The 19,426-nt window shown below is 41.7% G+C and overlaps 1 protein-coding gene across 1 annotated transcript in view; it reads left to right on the forward strand.

Moving 5' to 3' along the window:
* Positions 1-19,426, forward strand: part of MYO3A (myosin IIIA) — a 258,190-nt gene that overhangs the window by 219,041 nt on the left and 19,723 nt on the right. Inside the window, exon 30 of the mRNA XM_075553416.1 lies at positions 16,544-16,650. Coding sequence (XP_075409531.1) covers positions 16,544-16,650 — 107 coding nt within the window. The remainder of the gene's footprint in view (positions 1-16,543; positions 16,651-19,426) is intronic.

The following is a 19,426-nucleotide window of genomic DNA, read 5'->3' on the forward strand; positions in this document are numbered from 1 at the left end:
GTTACAGTCTCAGAAACCCACGGAGGGTAGGGGGGGTTCTCAGTCAGCATGAACTCAATGGCAGTGACTAAGAAGAATGTCAGAAATCAGTTCTTAGTTAACATGGAGAGGATTGTAGGTTTAACACTTCTTTAGCCCCTGGGGCTTAGAGGGAATATCTTTTTTTAATGGTCCCCTGTCCCAGAGATTAGCAGAGAGAGTGCTTAAATGGAGCATGAAGTAGTAGAAAGACAGCGGGATCTGAGTAGACAACCAAAACCATGGAGTAGGAATGGACATCTGGACTCACAGTGGACATGACCAGAGATGACAAAGGTCCAGTTCCTCTTAACAACACGCCATTGAGAAGCCAAAACAGCTACAGGACACGTGGCCCCTCTCCAGCAACGCTGTGAAGCTGTGAAGGGACCCCCACCCAACTCGGACGTGGCCCGGTGAGACAAGGGGAGGGTCAGAAACCTAAAGTGGTTTGGAAGCAACTGAACTTCATTAGGATTCATTGAAAATCATGTAATGCTAGCAAGTAGAACTTGGCACTTAGAGGTAGAAACTTACATTTAATTTTTTTAATTAATTTTTGCACATATGAATTGTTACCTGTGAAAATTTGACCCTGCTGTAGAAGTTGTTGTTTTTTCAGATCAGCTAAGTGGCCTATAAGAATAGAATTTGGGGAGTGAAGGGAAGCACCAGAGAGAGAGATGCTGGTGGTTTGGAGGAGCATGCGGCAGGAAAGGTACACTGTTTCCAGCAGTGGTTAGTCAGTAGATGCACGGGTTATCAGCTGATGGGATGGTGTCGCCATACCCGCAACAGAGCATTAAGTCAAGAGCAGGAGTGTGTGAGCTTGGTATGAGGCAGGTTGAGTAGGAAGAGCCCTTGGAACAGATGGCTTGTTAGGAAGACTGTTGACATGTGGGTGGTAGCTGAGGACAAAAAAGTGGACCGGGTCATCTCAAGGGAAGAGAATCTTTCAGAGGAAATTATCTGCAGTCATCGGAAATGTCAAGTGAGAAGAGAATGATCCAGTGCCCCTTGGGTTGGCTGTTGTTAGTCCTCATCCCGTGTACAATGGAAGAAAGCATTGCCCGGTCCTGCATTCCTTCACGATGCTTGCTGTGCCTGAAGCCATTGCTGCAGCAACTGTGTTCCTGCAGGTGCGTTCCAACCTGCAGGAATCATGCTCCAGCACTGTCTGATTCAGAGTTTTCGTGGACTGATTTTTGGAACTCTATCACCAAGTCATTCTTCTTAGACGGGAGGCTCCTCTGGTTGAAATCTGTCAACCATAGGTGATCCTGTTGGAGTACCAGTGGCATAGCTTCCAGTATCATAGCAACAGATAAGTCATCACAGTGTGACAAAGTAGCACATAGACAGTGGATTGACTTAACTACTCACTAGCAATTATTAACTGAATTTATTTCAATGTTGAAATAGACACAGATAGAAAACGAGGAGAGAAATAATCATAGTGCTATTTTGGGGCAGATGAGTTCCCAATATTTGATAGGCTGTATCATTAAATATAGTCTTTGTTCACATAATTCAGCTATCTGTGAAACTCCATTTTTTAAAATTCCTTGACCACATTTTAAAATTTATGGTAAAATATAGTTCAAACAATTCAAACTGAGGCCACGGAATTGGACCAGAGAATGACTAACTCGTGATACTTAATCAATCAGTGGATGGTGAAGTGCTCAGGAAGGATTGAGGTGCTAGCAAACCACTGCAGCAGGAAGAGGAGCCTGGGAGTGTCGTGGTTGGGCGTTGGGTTGCCAACTGCAAGGTCAACAGCTCAAACCGTCTAAGGGAAAAAGGCAATGCTTGCTACGCCCATAAAAGGTTAGCGGCTCAGTCACATTGGGTCACTGTGGGTCAGGATTGGCTCAATAGCAAGGAGTTCTGCAAGAAAGATGTCGTATTCTGCTCCCGTAAAGGTGTGCAGCCTTGGAAAGCCTGGGGACGATTTTACTCTGCCTTGTTGGGTCGCTGTGAGTCAGAGTAGACTTGACAGCAATGGTTTTGGGGAGGGTTTGAACGCCCTCAATGGATCTAGAGTCGTTATCTGAACCTTGGGCTGTGCTGTCTTAGGAGAGACAAATACATGAGCAATTGTAGACCTATGAGCTCAAGTGGCCGAGACAATCTTCTCACACATCCCCAAGCAATCCCTAGACAATCTATCTAACAAATGAGGATAACTCGATTTTTCAGATTAATTTGAACAACCGTCACCTTATTTTACAAGAGAGCTCTTTCTGGGAAGCAGATTTTTTTAAATATGCAAAAGGGTCGAGAGTGAAATAAGGTCCAAAGAAAGCTGAGAAGCTAGTCGGGAAGCTTGAGGATGAAGTTGGGCGAGCATGTAGCCCACGTACTTTAACTGTTTGTCCCAATAAGACTTGGTATAAACAAGTAGACATGAGCTAACTGTACCTGCATGTTGTTTTCTTTTAAGAAATGAATGTTTTTATTGTGAATTAGGTGCGCTTACAATGCAGACCCTCAACTCTGTTTAACAGTTCAAGCCACTCAACTCCACCCACAATCTCTCTTCCTCTTTTGAATCTGTATCCTCCCTGTCATCAAAATCAGTGCCTTTCAACCTTCTAGCCCATTACTTCATTGTCCCACCCCTGCTCGCCCTCCCTTAGGAACCTCCAAAGCCTGCCGCTCCCTTTGCTGTGCTGGCTTTGTCTTGGCCTTTAGCCGTGTGCTGGGGGCTCATGCAGCATTTGCCCTGTTGTGGTTGACTCACTTCTCTCAGCAGAACCTCCCCCAGTGCACCTGCAGTTCCATTGAGAGCATTACACTATAGGACACAGCTAACTAGGGCAGGGCCATTTTACCCTGGACCCTCATAAAGGCTGCTGTGTTGATCCGCAGACAAAGACATCACCTGCGTGTCATTCTTTCTCCATGAATGAGGTGCAGAGGACTCCTTTTGAGAAAATGTTTTTCTTCTAAATTATGGTACACCTGGCCATAATTTAGAAAGAAAAGAGAGAGAGAGAGGTTAATCGTAGGACAAATGAACCGTAAGCCCCGGTAGCACGGAAGCATGCTCCCTTTCTCTGTTACAAAGACGCGCTGGCAACCGGACAGGCTGTAATCTTCTAATGGGTTGCAAGGTTAACAAATAAGGGCATTCTCCTCACTCCCATGCTTCATTTGCATAATAGTATCAGCAAGTTCAACAGCAAAGTCAAAGCTATGCATGACCATGCTCGCCTACGTTTGATACGACTACGGTGCTGGGAGGAGCCTGGTGACACCGAAGTTACAGCACTGAGCTGCTAACCTTTCAAGGGTCAGTGGTTCAGCACGGTGAAAGGACGATTAACTATTTTCTGTTTACTTATAGATGTTTATGGCCTGCTCATGTAAAAACGCTGATGTTCTAGTTGTTGGGTGCAGTTTTTATTTGCTTTGTATTTTAGACATGCATATCATTTCCATATTGAGATACTGGTACCTAGAAATTTATGTTGTCAACTCGTCGAGAATATATCCCCACATGTATCTCATACAAACATCCCTGTGAGAATCATGTGTCTTAAATAATGTCAGGTTGTGTATTTTTAAATAGTATTGTTCATTACAGGTAGAAAAGAGATTCCAAATGTTGTTTTATACCAAATAAATCTTTGAAGAGTGTTTCTATCCCTATGTGTACTTATACCTTCTCTTTCTGCCTAAGAAGTAATACTAGTTGCACAAAACTCTTCTAAAAAACAATAAACTTCAGTGCAAAAGCAGATATGTAGTGACAGCCATAAAGTTCAGTGAAAATCATTTATCTTAGTACTTTGATTATATTACATATTAACCACATTTAGGCAATTTTGCTTTATATTCTAAAATATGGATATTTGAAATGTTAACTGAATTAATTTCTGAAAAAAATAGTTTACCTGTAAGTCTTAGATGAAAGCAGCTTAGATGAAAATTATTTTTCCTTGTTCACAGAGACTTTAGAATTAATATGGCATCAGGAGAATGATGAACAATATGCTTCTGCCCAACTACTCACTAATTTTTTTATAAAGATCAATAATGTCAACGGCACTACAATCTGAGAGGGTTTTTGGGTTTTTTTGGTGTGTGTGTGATGAGGCACTTACACAATTAAAAACTAAATGTGTACATATGCAAATTAAAAGTAGGACTAACAGCCTGATAAAAACTATGACTGGAATTTCAGTCACATCTGCACTTATGGGAAAATTCAAATCATTATTGTTTTTCTTATTAATTAAGAAATAAAGTTTAAAAATATATATGTCAAGAAATTTCTTTTAAAAGGAAAAGAAATATTCAGCCCCAGAATGCATGGGAAAGAGAGATGATGACAATAAAAAAATAAATATTAATCAGCTAAATTAAGCTCAGGTAATGATTTTTTCAAAATATAGAACAAAGTAGACAAATTCCTGATTAATTTGTCAAAAAGAAAGGCACCAAGAAATAAAAAGAAGAAAAAATAAGAACTAAGTTAAAATGACTGTAGTTTAGAATATTAAAATATTGGCATGATACACATATCATAAACTTCAAAGTATGTTTAAACATATAAACAATCAGTGGATGGTTGCAGACTAGTTCCTTAGTAATGCACTTGCCATTTTTTAGTTATTATTTTAAATCATTTTATTGGGGGCTCATACAACTCTTATCACAATCCACATGTCCATCCATTGTGCCCAGCACATTTGTACATTTGTTACCATCATCATTTTCAAAACATTTTCTTTCTACTTGAGCCCTTGGTATCCGCTCCTCATTTTTTCTCCTCCCTCCCTGATGAACCCTTGATAATTTATAAATTATTATTACTTTTTCATGTCTTGCACTGACCAATGTCTCTCTTCACCCAGTTTTCTGTTGTCTGACCCCCAGGGAAGGGGTTATATGAAGATCATTGTGCTTGATTTCCCCTTTCTACCCCCCAATCCCCCTCCTGGTATGACTACTCTCAATATCATTCCTGAGCGGTTTATCTGTCCTGGATTCCTTGTGTTCCCAGTTGCTATCTGTACCTGTGTACATGCTCTTGTCTAGCCTGATTCGTAAGGTAGAATTGGGGTCATGATTATAGGGGGGAGGAAACATTAAAGAACTAGAGGAAAGTTGTATGTTTCATTAGTGCTGTACTAAACCCTGACTGGCTCGTCTCTTCCTTGTGACCCTTCTGTAAGGGAATGTCCAGTTGTCTACAGATGGGCGTTGGGTCTCCACTCCATACTCCCCATCATTCACAATATTATGATTTTTTTTGTTCTGGGTCTTTGGTGCCTGATACCTGATCCCATCGACACCTCGTGATTACACAGGCTGGTGTGTTTCTTCCATGTGGGCTTTGTTGATTCTGAGCTACATGGCTGCTTGTTTATCTTCAAGCCTTTAAGACCCCAGATGATATCTTTTTAGATAGCCAGGCACCATCAGCTTTCTTCACCACATTTTCTTTTGCACCCATTTTGTCTTTAACGATCATGTCAGGAAGGTAAGCATCAGGGAATGCCAGGTTATTAGAACAAAGAATACGCTTGTCTTTCTCTCAACAGAGTACCTTCAAAAAAGAGAAAGACTTTTTATGCCGTGAAAAAAAAGAGGCATCTTCCCAAACATTGAAGCTTTGCCAGGAGTTTATGGGGCTTCTACTCACATAAAATACCACATCTCTGTTGTATTTTATCAATGTTGGTAGCCCTCCTGAGTCTATGTTTTGTGGTTTTTCATATTTTATGATGTGTTAAACCAAGGATGTGCATCTATGGAGGCAACAGCTTGAATAAGGACATGTTTGCTCCATTTCCCCTCTCCTGTATGGTTCTTCGCATCTGTATCCTTCCTCCCTTTGGTAGGGCTGTCTACCTGTCCTGGGAGACCTCCCCAGAGATTGACATGTCAGCTTCATGTTAAACACACACACACACACACACACACACACACACCTTCTTCCAATGTTATTTGAGAATGCCTAGCTGTTGAAAAAAGATAGTAAAGAGAGATTTTTTTTAAAAACATAACTTTTCAAAATGAAAAATAGGACCATAAAGGCATTCATGGACAGCATGAAATTTGACCTTAGAAATACATAAATGAATCAAATGCTAATGATTAATACTAGCAATAATACTTGTAAGAATAACACATTTTTTCCTTTTCCATGAGAATTTATAATAGAAAAAGGACCCATTAGAAATAACACCACCCCCCCCCCCACAAAAACGTTCTTAGGACCTTGATTTAAGCTAACAAGAAAATCATAAAGATACAAAAAAGAAAAGCATAGCAATAGAAAGACATTTTGTGTTGTGTTGTTGTAAAAAATTGATCTCTCAGTTTTAAGAAATTGCATTCAACATTTCAATGTTGAGATATTTTTGTTTTGAAATTTATGAAAATGTTTCTAAAGATCATCTATAAATTTCCAAAGAAATAGTCATTATAATGAGAACTTATTAGATAATAAAATTCACAACAGAAATCATCAAAACCATGTGCCTTTCATGAAAATCAGCCAGGTTAATGAACAGAATAAAGAACCCTTAAATTCATCCTAATACAAGGGAGCTTTAAAATTTCATGAAAAAAATTCTGTTACCAAAAAAACCCCCAAAGAATAATTTATAGATTATCAAGGGGACATGATGGAGAGAGGGAGGAAAGGGGGGGGGGGAATACAGAGGAAAATAACCATACTTATGACCTAAAAATAAAAAATACAAATTAAAATGAGTTATTATTTTCACTTAGATAAATGGCAAGACTGAAAAAAAGATTAACAGTGGTGATAATATGCTAATTCAATTGTTCTCCAACACTAATAATGAGACTTTAAAGAGCCAGCATTTTTTAAAGCAATTTAGCAACATGTCAAAAAGATAAAAGAAAGAGTTTATATAAGTGTCCCATTTATGGGAACACAGCCCAAGGAAATAATCAGAACTGAAGAAGAAAAATGTATGCGCATGGTAACCAATAACACTGGACAATATAAGAATGATTAATAAGTAATAACATATTCTTATATATAATACTAACAGTCCTTAAAACTCATTTACCATGGACCAATCTTGGAAAACTGCTAGCTAACCCAACTACAGAGTAAACTATTGCAGAGTGAGAATTGGAATACTATAAATAAGGCAGCTCCGTCTACCTACACTTGTGGTTGTGGTTCATTACCAAGAGCACCGACATATATTAAGAAATAAAAGTTGTCATCAATTGATTCCAATTCAAGACAACACCATGTGTTGCAGAGTAGAACTGTGTGCCACTGGGTTTTCAAAAGTGACTTTTCTTATGAGGTGCCTGGGGTGGATTCAAGCCACCAACCTTTCCAGGAGTAGTCCAGTTCTTAACAATTTACACTACCCAAGACCTCCACAAATGTCCAGTGATGGGTTGAGTCAGGACAAGGTACTCACACTCTAGTAAAGCAAGGACTTTCCATCCCGTTCTGACTAAGATCTTCAGAGCTCACGTCTGTTTAAATTTAAGCTTGTGAATCATGCTGCTGCAACTGATGGAAAGCTTCCACCGCCTTATAGAAAAGACTAGCCACCTGGAATCTCTTCCAGCCATGCAGTAAATATCGGCGTATGCATCTCACGATGATGGGAATCAAAAATTATTTTATCTGTTTCAAAGTATGTGAAGGAATCAAGAAAATATGCAATGTTGCTTGTTTAAAATCAGAAACCTTTCATTTTCTTTGTTTTTTAAAAGTCCCATATGGAAGAATGATTACTAATAGTCTTTGTTTTTTTAAAGACCTTTGGGGAAAATGAATATGGGTTTTGAATTCAGGCAGTTTATCCAAATACTTTTCATATAGGCGAAGACTGATATTATTTTGAAATATAATCAGGACAAGTAGCCATTGAATCAACTTCTATTCATGGGGACCCCACGTGCGACAGGGTAGAATTATGTTCCAGAGAGCGTCTGATTTTTTCAGAAGTAGATTGTCAGGAACCTCCAGATGGATGCCAACCTCAAGTGTTTGGCCTGGCAGCTAAGCACGTAGCCATTCTCCCACCCAAAGACTCAAACAGACTCTCAGCTCACCCCATCGAGTTGCGTCAAACTCATAGCGACTCTGCACAACAGGGTAGAACTGTCCCTGTGGATTCCACACTGCTGTAATTCTTTGTGGGAGTAGAAAGCCTCATTTTTCTGCTACCCAGAGATACAGGGCCTTAAGTGTGACCCTGAGTTTCCCTTATTCTCCAAACAGGTAACACATACTTTCACAATTGGATCATATCCATAGTCAGATGCCCAGTTGTAAGGATTGGCCTGTAGAGTAATGAAAAGCAAGGATGTTTCGTTAAGGCCTCAGGTGTGAAACTGGGCAGTGAATAAGGACGACCATAGAATAATCAGTGCGTTTGAATTGTGATCCTGGTGAGGAATATTAAAAGTTCTAAAGGCTACTAAAAGGATCAACCGATTTGTATTGGAAGAAGTAAGGGCAGAGGCAAGGACGGGGAGAGACCGGCTCCTGGAGAAGGACGTCACGTTTGGTAAAGTGGAGGGGCAGCAAAAAGAGGAAATCCCGCAAGGCGATGGATTGACAGAGTGACTGCATCGGGGCTCCGGCACAGGAACAACAGGGGGACGACACAGGAGCTTGCAGTGCTTCAGTCTGTGTGTCATAGGGGCGCTATGGGCCGAAGCCAACTCTGTGGCCCCTAAAACCCCAGCAGCAGCAGTCACACACAGAGTGCATGCTCACAGTACTCACCGCAACAGGGAGCTGCCCACCACAGAGAAGCTATGCTCGAGAATCCATCACTGCGTCCATCCCCTCTGCACCCCCACCCCAGTTTCCCTAATGGTGCCTTCTGCTGATGCTGTGCACAATGTATGCAAAGTGCTGTGAGCAATGGCGTAGTCTAGTCTAACCCAAAAGACTAGGGCAAGCCTAGGCCGTGGGAACTCTGAGCTCTGGCTTCAGCCAAAAAAAAAAAAAAAGACAGAACTAGAGGTCAGATACATTGCGATCCTATCTAAGAGACAAAGGATGTGTCTATGGAACACAATAGACACACACACACACAACCGCGTTATCCTCCTGTGCTTCTCCGAAGACGGCTAGAACAGATATCAAGGCAAGCCAGCAGCACCACCTTCCCTCCACCTCAGCCTAAAGCTCTGCTCTCACGGTTCTAATTCAGAGCGTGGCAAAAGTCCAAAGCCCGTGATTTGTAGAATCAGGAGAGGTATGAGCTGGCCCTGGGACATCACCTTCAGCTGATAGAGAAGTTAGAGCCAAGGGTTTCATTGAGGAGCTCAGAAAGGAGGCTAAGGCGGGAGCTGCCTGGAGAGAAATTCGGGGCTGGCAATGAGTCAGGCAAATAGCAAAGCAGCCCCTACGTGTCCCGGTCCCCGGGGGCAGTACGAACAGCTGCACTAAACTCCGGAGGACAGAGGTATCGCAGAGTAGGCACCTTCCTCAAATCTCACATTTCTCAGGCACCAAGAGCGATGAAAACACAAGGATACGCCAAACCGTCATGGAAAAATGCAATTGAAAGATAAAAGACTTTTTCCATGAATATTTTGAACGTCTTCGTATCTCCGGGAGCTATTGGAGTGGGTGATGCCGGACAGGGCAAAACAGTGTAAAACCAAGCGGTTCGCCGTGGGCTCTGGATCTGTACATCGTTTTGAAGTCCAGTGACAGTGGAGAGACTGATGAAAACAGCAGCTTCCAGAAGTCCGGTGATGACCTCTGGATCCAGCGGGAGTCTTGCCTTAAGAGGCGCTCATGAAAATGGCTCCCTTCTAAGAGCTCCTGAGCGTCACTGTTGCTTGACAGACACAGGCTGCCCAAAGCAAATGGAAGTTGCTCAAGGCTAGATTTGTCTCTGAAAGAAAGAAGTTACAGGACCAGAAGTGCATTTCTGTTCTGCTACCATCAGATGTAGATTGGCGATCTCGATGCAAACTGTAAGCAGAGAGGCCCTTGATGAGCTGGACTTGAGCGGTGACTGCGACAGTGGCCGCAAGCCTAGTAACGGCGGTGAGGATGGCACGGGGCACAGTTTGTTCTTTCGTGCACGCGTCACGGTGGGTCTAGGTCAGCGGTTCTCAACCTGTGGTTCGCAACCCCATTGGGGATCGAACGACCCTTGCACAGGGGTCACCCGATTCATCACAACAGCAAAATGATAGTTTTGAAGTAGCAACGAAAATAATGTTATGGTTGGGGGTCACCACAACATGGGAACTGTATGAAAGGGTCATGGCATTAGGAAGGTGGAGAGCCACTGGTCTAGGCTGACTCGATGGCACCAAACCACATAAGGAAAATTGTGTCAATATCATTCAAATGAGGATCAGGTACTGAACCTTAATTTTCTAAAACAAATATTGATAATGAGTTTAATGATGGCCTTTTCTGCATACAAAATGTGGAGATCATTGTCAATCATCAAAGCATAATGCATTTCTGAGGAACTAACACACTTAAAGGAAATTATTATCAGACTACAATATAAATATGTTACCTTCTGGCTATATTTAATATAGCAATAACCTTTGCAAGCTAATATTTCTCATGCATGCACATCACACAAAAGAGTCACGAAACTAATTTTGCTAGTGCCAACATTGATCTGCTGTGGATAATTTATGACTATAAATGTTGGTGTCACTTTTATAATTAAGGGGTTAGGATGATGTTAGTAGACAATGTTTGTACTTCCCAAAGGCACAAAAATTCAGGAAGCCATTAGAGGGCAAAATAAACTTCGGTTCCTCTAAAATATTTCTATGTCAATAAGCTCATGGGAAGCTTGCTCTTCAAAAATACAAAAACAGTCTGGGGGAATTTTGTCGAGGTAATCAGACCCTGTTGAGTACAATCATCAATAATCCTCATTTATTGGCTGCCAAATTTGCATATAGTATCTTAAATGAGACCCTCTTCAGAGTCTTTAATCCTCTGCTTCCGAGGGTTGTGAGGTACCGTACCGTCAGCTCCAGCCCATAGCAACCCGAGGTGGGGAGAACAGAAAGACTCTGGTCCTGCATCCTCCTCACCATCCTTGTTGTATCTGAGATCACCGGGCAGCCACTAAGTCAATCCCACTCATCGAGAAGCTCCTGAGTATCGTTTGCATGTATCTTATGTATCTACATTGGATATCAGCAAAACAGAAATGCCCTCCTGTTAGTGTACTATCTTCTTTAAAAAATAACTCTTCGAGTGTTTCATAAATGTCCGTTGGTCTCTAACGGCCAGTGACCGTGAAGCAAGGCGTACAGCAGAATGTGAGTCACTGCCCAGTCCTGCACCATCCACACAGTTTTTGGGCTTCAGCTTGAGATTAGCCTATTGCTATTGTCCTGTGCTGTCAAGTTGACTCCCGACTCCTGGCCAATGAATAACCCATGTGTCACAGAACAGAACTGCTCCACAGGGCTTGCTTGGCTGCAGTCTTTAAGGAAGCTAATCTTCAGGCTCTTTCTTCCGTGAGGCCCCTGGGTAGGTCCAAACTGCCAACCTTTCTGCTACGAACAAAATCAAACCATTTGTGCCACCCAGTGAGCCGGTAAGGAACAAAAAAGCCAAAAGACTAAAATGAAACCAGATTCTGTAATAAAGAGGGATCAATCAGAAATCCTTAAAACTCAACACATATTAACACTGGTATTTCTATATATGCATCCCTACCTGCACATTTATGCTACACAGATGTGACCAAGGCATACATTCCAGGATTTTTCTTAATCCCTTTCTTTTTATTCTTGTTTCCTCCCCTCTGTTCCCCCACCCTAATCCATGTTGCCCTTCGCCCCAGGAAACCCTTCTTAGAAAGAGTTTCTTCTCTTTTTTGCAGACATACATACATTGACCTGTACAATATTTATATATTGTCATGCTGAGACAAATAGGACCATACCATAAACACTAAGAAATTGTGCTTTCCTCAGTCAACATCTTATTAGAAAGCCCTCCCTAATCAACTAGCATATCTATAATTCTTCTTTTTTTCCGTCGCTTCATCTATAATTCTCCTTAATGCCTATCCAGTATTGCACTTGCAGAGCATAATAATTCATACACTTTTCCCTACTGTTAGACCGCCACTTCCTTTCCATTTGCTTCTTTGCCACTGTGAAAAACATCACAGTAAGCATTCTTTGAAAATTCTCGTGTACGCTAGGGTTTTCATTTAAATGGGCCAGGGTCTCTGAGATGAGGTTATTGAGTTAAAATATACTGTTGTCGATTGGCTGACACAATTGACATTTCCTTCAGCACTTGTGAGAATGCACTATTTTTGACACCCCACCCAGCAGTGGTATCCTTATTGTTAATCTGTGTCAATGTTGTTGAAATAGGATATTTCTTTGTTATTTAATTCATATTCCCATGTCTGCTAGTGAGTTCTGACGCCTTCCCATGTTTATTGGAGGATTATTTGGGGACTTTCTCACTTGACATGCCAATTTATATCACTTCCCTGTTTTTCTGTTGGGTGATATTTTTGAAGTGAGTTATTAGAATTTTTGAGTAGCACAAATAATAGCCCTTCTTGTCATCAATGTTATAAGTATATTTTTCCAAATCTGTCTAACGTTTCGCTTTTGAACAAGTAAAATTTTCACAGCAGGCAAAGAAGCTTCCCCATGTCTTAGGGCTTCTGAACTTTAAGGAAATTTAACACCTAAATTGTTCACCTACATGAAGTTCCCTAAATTTTCTCCAAGAACTTAGTATTATTTTTGCTTGCTTGCTTATTTAAATTTATCTTTAAACTATTAGGATTTTCTTTTTATATATGGTGACAATAGTGATCCAATTAACAAAAAATACGTGCTGAGTATCTAATATTGGTCTAGCATCTGGCTCTAAGTCAAATGGAATTAAGCACCCCACTTAGCATACTGCCAGTGAAAAGACAAGTCATGATCCCCAGCCATCCAGAAACTTCTTATCTTACTACGTAGTAATAAAATAAAATAAATCACAGGTAAAAACAGTAAGTGGCACTATAAAAACATGAGGTTCGTGTTCAAATATTTAAATAACCAGCAAATATCACCAGTACCCAAAGGCAAAAGAAAGTGCCCGGACACTGAACGAAAGCTACAAAGAACACCTGAAGCTGGAGACAGGCATTGAACGAGGCTTCAAAATAAGGCAAAGGCTGTGAGAGGCTGAGCATAAGCAAAGTTACGCCTATAGACGTGCTGTGTCGGAAGCCCCGCGGTTAAATGAGCTAACCATCAGAGATGGCTGATTTAGGAGAGAAGTGTGAGCCGAAATTGGAGCTGCTAGTTGGGAGTTGTTCATAGAGGTGTAACACATACGCAGTGGTAATAAAAGAAAACTCGGCAACTGACATTACCAGTCCTTTTTGAACGAAACAAAGCAAAATGGAATACGCAGTGAACCAGTGAGAACTAGAACTTCACGGACTAGTCTGTTTTCCTAGGACTCTAGTTTTCTGCCTTTGGGTGTGTGGTAATTACATACCATAGACACTCAAGAATAAGCCAAGGTACCTAATTTTACCACAAAAAAACTGAGGGGGGCTTTTTCAGCATTAAAAACTGTGCTGAAAAACTCAGCTTATACTTGAGTATGTCAATTTGGGACTTGAGAGGATTAAGAGTGAAGGGGTGTAGTCTAGTCTGTCAGTCGGATCATAGCCAATGAGGCCTCTCTGTGGGCATAGCCTTCTCCTGAGAATTCTGGGAAGTTTGGGTTTTCCTCCTGGGAGGCGGGAGAGACCCTCTGCTCATTCCCTGGGAAACATTGCAGCTGACAAGACACATGGAACTACATTAGTGCCCTCAGTTGGAGAAGCCACATGGACCTAGCCTGATGCAGCCACACCTCTGAAGCCGGAGAAGCTACGTAGAGTTGCTTACAACACCACGGGATCCACAGAGTCTCTACCCTCTGGCCTGTGACCGTCCTGCATACGGCATCATTGCATGTGTTTCATTAATCTGGAGAGGACTTTATAGATCAGTACCAGACATATGGGCTAATACTGGACTTATGGGCTTGAATTAGACTGGGTTGGGATACTTTCTTAATGAGTAAGATGTTAGTGCTATGGTGAGAAATTATGTTTGCATAGTGGGCCGGGCATGGGACTTGAAAGTTAGATATCTATGAGTCTCCCATCCTGGTTAATGCTGATTTGCACATCTAGTCTCATTTGCTTAGTCATCATAATTAAGTATAAAATATTTATTGATTTGATTAGATTTGACTTAATTTGGTTAGCATGAATTGGGACTATTCTGTCTCTCTATGTGCATTTCCACATCTGTGGGTTAAGAACTGGGACAGCCCCTTTATGCAACAATGATCTATTTATCTCCTTGTTGGTGGTGGGAGCTGCTGTTGAGTCACTCCTGACTCTCAGCAACCTTGTGCATGAGGTCAGACCCTAGGGTTTTTACTGACTATCTTTTCAGAAGAGATCACTAGGCCTTTCCTCCTGGCATGCTCCTTAGACTTTGTCTCCCATGCTTTGGACACGGTATCAGAAGAGACAAGTTCCCGGAGAAGGCATCATGCATGGGAAAGTAGAAGGTCAGCCATAAAAGGGAGCTCCTCATTAAGGAGGATTGGCACAGTAGCTGAACAATGAGCCTGTCAGAATGCACAGGATCAGCCAACAGTTTGTTCTGGTCCACTTGGAGTCACTATGAATCAGAACCAACTGGAAAGAACCTAACAAAAGCAGCACAAAATGTAAGCTTGGGTACCTTGTGAGTGTAGACTATTCTCCATGAAGCACCCAAAACCACGCCCACCTGGATCCCAATATATCTGTAGTGCAGAGATTCCTGCACAAATGCAATGGGAGCGTGAGTTGAATGAGAATCATTACAAAGAAACAAGAGGCCCATTGGTTCTGAAACTCTAAAGTAACCATCCAAAAAATCATGCATGCAAGTCCTTGAGAGGTCCCTGCCACTCTAGTTTTAAGAAATTTGGCTATTGTGCTAGTCTGAATAGACTACAAAAACAAATTCAGGAACACTCATATATGTATAAGAAATAGTTTTATATACAAGACAATTGAATATTGAGAAAACATCCTAACCCAGTCCAAATCAAGTCCATAAGTCCGATATTAACCCATATGTCCAATATCAATCTATAAAATCCTCTTCAGATTCACAAAACACATGAAATGACGCCAAATGCAGGAAGATCACAGGCCAGTGCGTGGGAAGTCTTGCGGATCCAGTGGTGGTAGAAGCATCTCAGCACTGGCAGAGGTCTCCACATGGCTCCTCCAGTTCCCAGGAATGGGCTCTATCAGCATAGCACAGTGGTCCTCCTGTGGGTCACGACCCCTTTGAGGGTCAAGTGATCCCTTCATAGGGGTCACCTAAGATCATCAGAAAACACATATTTCCAGTGGTCTTAGGAACTGAGACCCTGCTCCCCTATCTGTCTCCTGGTGGGTCTGCCCACATGCAGATATGCCCACATAGAAGTACCTGGAGTGAATACTATTACCCATGCTATACCATGCTTCAAGACAAAATGTCATTGATTTGTAATTAGAAATAAATATTTCACAATTTATAATTACATATTGGTTTTGTGATTAATCACTATGCTTTAATTATGTTCAATTTGTAACAATGAAAATACATCCTGCATATCAGATAGTTACATGATGATTCATAACAGTAGCAAAATTACAGTTATGACCATAATTTTATGGTTGGGGTCGCCACAACATGAGGAAGCACATTAACAAGGTTGAGAACCACTGGTGTAGCGCCATGTGTCTTGTCAGTAGAGCATCTCTCAGGGAGTGAGTCTGTCTCCTGTATTTATCTCCCTAGAGGCTCCAGATGAGGCCGTCAAGCTGTGATCTGATTGACAGGCTAAACTGCACCCCTTCACTCTTGATAGTCTCCAGTTGATACCAGAGTATGTCATTACCACAGCTATATTTACATAAAGGGGGGAGGTGTGTTCTTTCTTGGTCAAGATTTTGAATCAGATGTGGGAAGACTCATGACTTGAAGTTCTAAATGTTGGTGATATAATAGATTAGGCCTTTAGGCTAGGTACAGTCCTGACTTGGACTGTATCCTATGAGGCAGTACTTCAAGATGAAGACCATGCTGTACTTGGGTGGATGGGATACAGGATGAGTTGGCTGCAAGGGCCAGGGAAGGTGACAGAAAGATCTGATTAACATACCAGCCCTGTTTCTAGTGTTTCTAGCAGCTTTGAGTCATCTCCTCACACATCTTCTAGATGGCTGGACAATGTTCCCAACCTCTGTCTTCCTCCTCTTCTCTTTCCTCCCTGCCTCTCAGTACTCCATGTCTTAGACCGCCAGAGAGTTGGAGGGAGCAGGTGGGGAGGAGTGGGGTAATGACTGGTTAGGAAAATGAAAGCATTTCCTGTTGCTCTCAACTATAGCCCCAGATGAGTGCATATCATTTCCTACCTTAAAAGAAACCCCCTGCATGATAATCGGGTTTTTAATTGAATTTATGACCACATTTCTTACAGGTATCTCTACAGGAGAAGAGCCAAAAATATTGAGACCTCCAAGACGACCCCGGAAACCCAAAACCCTAAATAACCCTGAGGACTCCACATACTATTACCTACTACATGTAAGTGGCCCACTCTTCTGGTCAGTGGGATGCTCTCAAAGCCATGATGAAAACTGGAAGTCCATGAGGCCTGTCTTAATGAGGCCCTGGGCCTCCACTTCCCGGTGCCCCTCTTGTTGAGTAACCAGAGCCTTGGCTCCCCTTGCTTGCCTTCTCAGGGGAGGTCCAACCCTCCCTTAGGATTCTCTACCACCCATGTGTTCTTTGCTAGTTCCAGAAATTTTCTTTGCTAGTCCATTCATTTAAAATTGATATTTAAGGGCCTACTGCAAATGATTGGGTTATAGGAATCGTAGAAGGAAGGGGAGGAAGGGAGGCGACATTACCTTACACCCTTTATAGTCTAGGCCTAGGGGGGAGAAGACTCACACATTGTGATATCTAATCAAATCCTAGAAAGAGCTCCTAATTATGGTGTCCCCTTACTTCACAACTGAGGAGTTGGAGGTGCAGATAGTAAGTTAGGGCCATTACGTGTAAGGAGTTCTTCTGACTTTACAAGCCTCTGCTTGCTCGCAGTATGCAGCCTACCTCATGAACATCGTTCCTGTGGAACGGGCACTGCCTCCCCTGTGTCTGTTCTCCACGAAGGCCACCACCATCTCTGAGTTACCTAAACCAAGTGCCTTAACGCACCCTGAGTCCTGCTTGACATTTCATCAGTCACTTAGCCCACAGTTTCTACTTGCACGAGTCCAACTTCATGGATTAGGTAGAGGAACTAATGTGAGGGTGTCATTCAGCCCCCTCCCTTCACATTGAAAATGCCCGATGTTTTCCTTTGGATCTAGGTTTCTAAAAAGGAAGTTATATTTCTTGAGTCATGGATGTCATATTCCTTGACCTCATTTCCAGGAATGGCTCCTTTGCTAGGAGTGTGGTCAGCCTGGAAGTATTTTAGATCCTGGATCTGTGAAGTCTCCACTTCTCCCTACACTATAAATGAGTTTAAAGCCTTCTTGGTGGAAAATTAAGCACCCACTTGACTTGCAAGTCATCCAGTGTCCTGGTCCTTCTCCTACTTCCAGTGATATCTCTTCAGTTCCTTTTGAAAACTCCTCTCCCTCTTGTTGTTCCCTAAGATTCAACCCTTTCTTCACTTCTCACCTCATCCACGATCTTTAGAGAATCTCATCAGCGGTTGTGACTTCAATTATTGCTGAGCCCTGAATCTTTATTTCTGGCTCAGACCACTTTCAAGTTCTAGACCCAATATCAAACTTGGCAGGAGACTTGCCAGATGGAACAGATAGGAATCCAATTGAATATGTCTGCAGGAAGAGATGACGGAAAAGCTCAGTCATTAGCCACAGCAAGACCAAGGGCCAATAGTGGAACAGAACAACAGTTGTACACATGGAAGTTCACTTTGAAACTGAAGAAAATGAAAGCAAGTCCATGAGAAACAAAACATAACCTTGAATATATCCCTCCTGAATGTAGAAAACATCTCAAGAACAGATTTGGCATAGTTGTGAGATGACATCAGTTGTGAGATGACATCAAGAACATCGCATATGAGGAAGACAAAAGGTCATTAAAAAGACAGGAAACAGAAAAGACCAAAATAGGTGTCAGAGAAGACTCTGACACTTGCTCATGAACATAAAGTAACTAAAGTAAATAGAAGACATCAATTAAAAGAAACAAGCAGAAAATTTCAAAGGGTATCTTGAGGTGACAAAGGATTTTAATGAAATGTACAAAGACCTGGAATTAGGACGCCAAAAAGAAAGCGTCTGCTCAATATATCTCAAGCTGAAAGAACTGAAGAAAACGCTCAAGCTTCCAGGGGTAATGTTGAAGGAATCTATAGGCAGAATATTGAATTATGGAGAAAGCATCAAAAGAAGATGGAAGGAATTCAGAGTCACTGTACCAAAAAATAATTGGTTGACATTCAATCATTTTGAGGCACAAATATATGATCAAGAACTCTGATGAAAACTTAAAAACCTCTAAATCCTCCCTTTGCCCTAAGATAAAGTCCAAAGATGCCCAAAGCCTGTCATAATCTGAGTACTGCTTACGCTTTCATGCTGAGGTCTTGCTATTTCACCCCTAAAACTCAACATTTAGCCATTCGGTTTCCTTAGTCTTCTTTCTGATCTTCAAATTATCCATAGATGTTTATCATTGGCATCTTATTCCATTCGTCTGGACCACATTTCCCCTTTCACTTACAACACTGAAAACATAAAACATCCTTAGCTTAAGTATCTTTCTTTAGGAAGCCTTCCTGAAAATCCCAACTCCGAATTCAAAACCCTTGTTGTAGTATCATCCCTAGCCATCCCATACATCTCGATCGTAACACTTCATCATGCTAAAAACTCATTGGTGTGGGCTCACTGTACTTAAGAAATCTGCCCGCTGTCTTTAACCTGACACAGTAGATCCCGAAGAAGTCCAAGCAAAACTAAAGGCACTGATGAAAATCAAATATGGAGGAATTGGTGGTACGCTGATTGAAATGTTTCCACAAACAGATGCAATGCTAGAGCCGCACGCTCATCGATAAAACGGAGTCTGAAAGTCAGCTGTCGGACCAATCAGCGGGAATGGATCTATATGGATTTTTATTCAAAAGAAGTGATGCAACAGAAGGTGAACATTATATAACTGTCATTACTATCAACTGAAAGTAAGGTTATGCTAAAGACAAGTCTGAAACTGTGTAGCAGAACTTGAAAGGGAACTGTCAGAAATGCAAACCAGATGCAGACCAAAATGTAGCTTGAGGGCTGTCATTGCGAATGTCAGCTGGAGCTTGTCG

This window comes from Tenrec ecaudatus, chromosome 6 (genome assembly GCF_050624435.1).
Source record: "Tenrec ecaudatus isolate mTenEca1 chromosome 6, mTenEca1.hap1, whole genome shotgun sequence".
Lineage (NCBI taxonomy): Eukaryota > Metazoa > Chordata > Mammalia > Afrosoricida > Tenrecidae > Tenrec > Tenrec ecaudatus.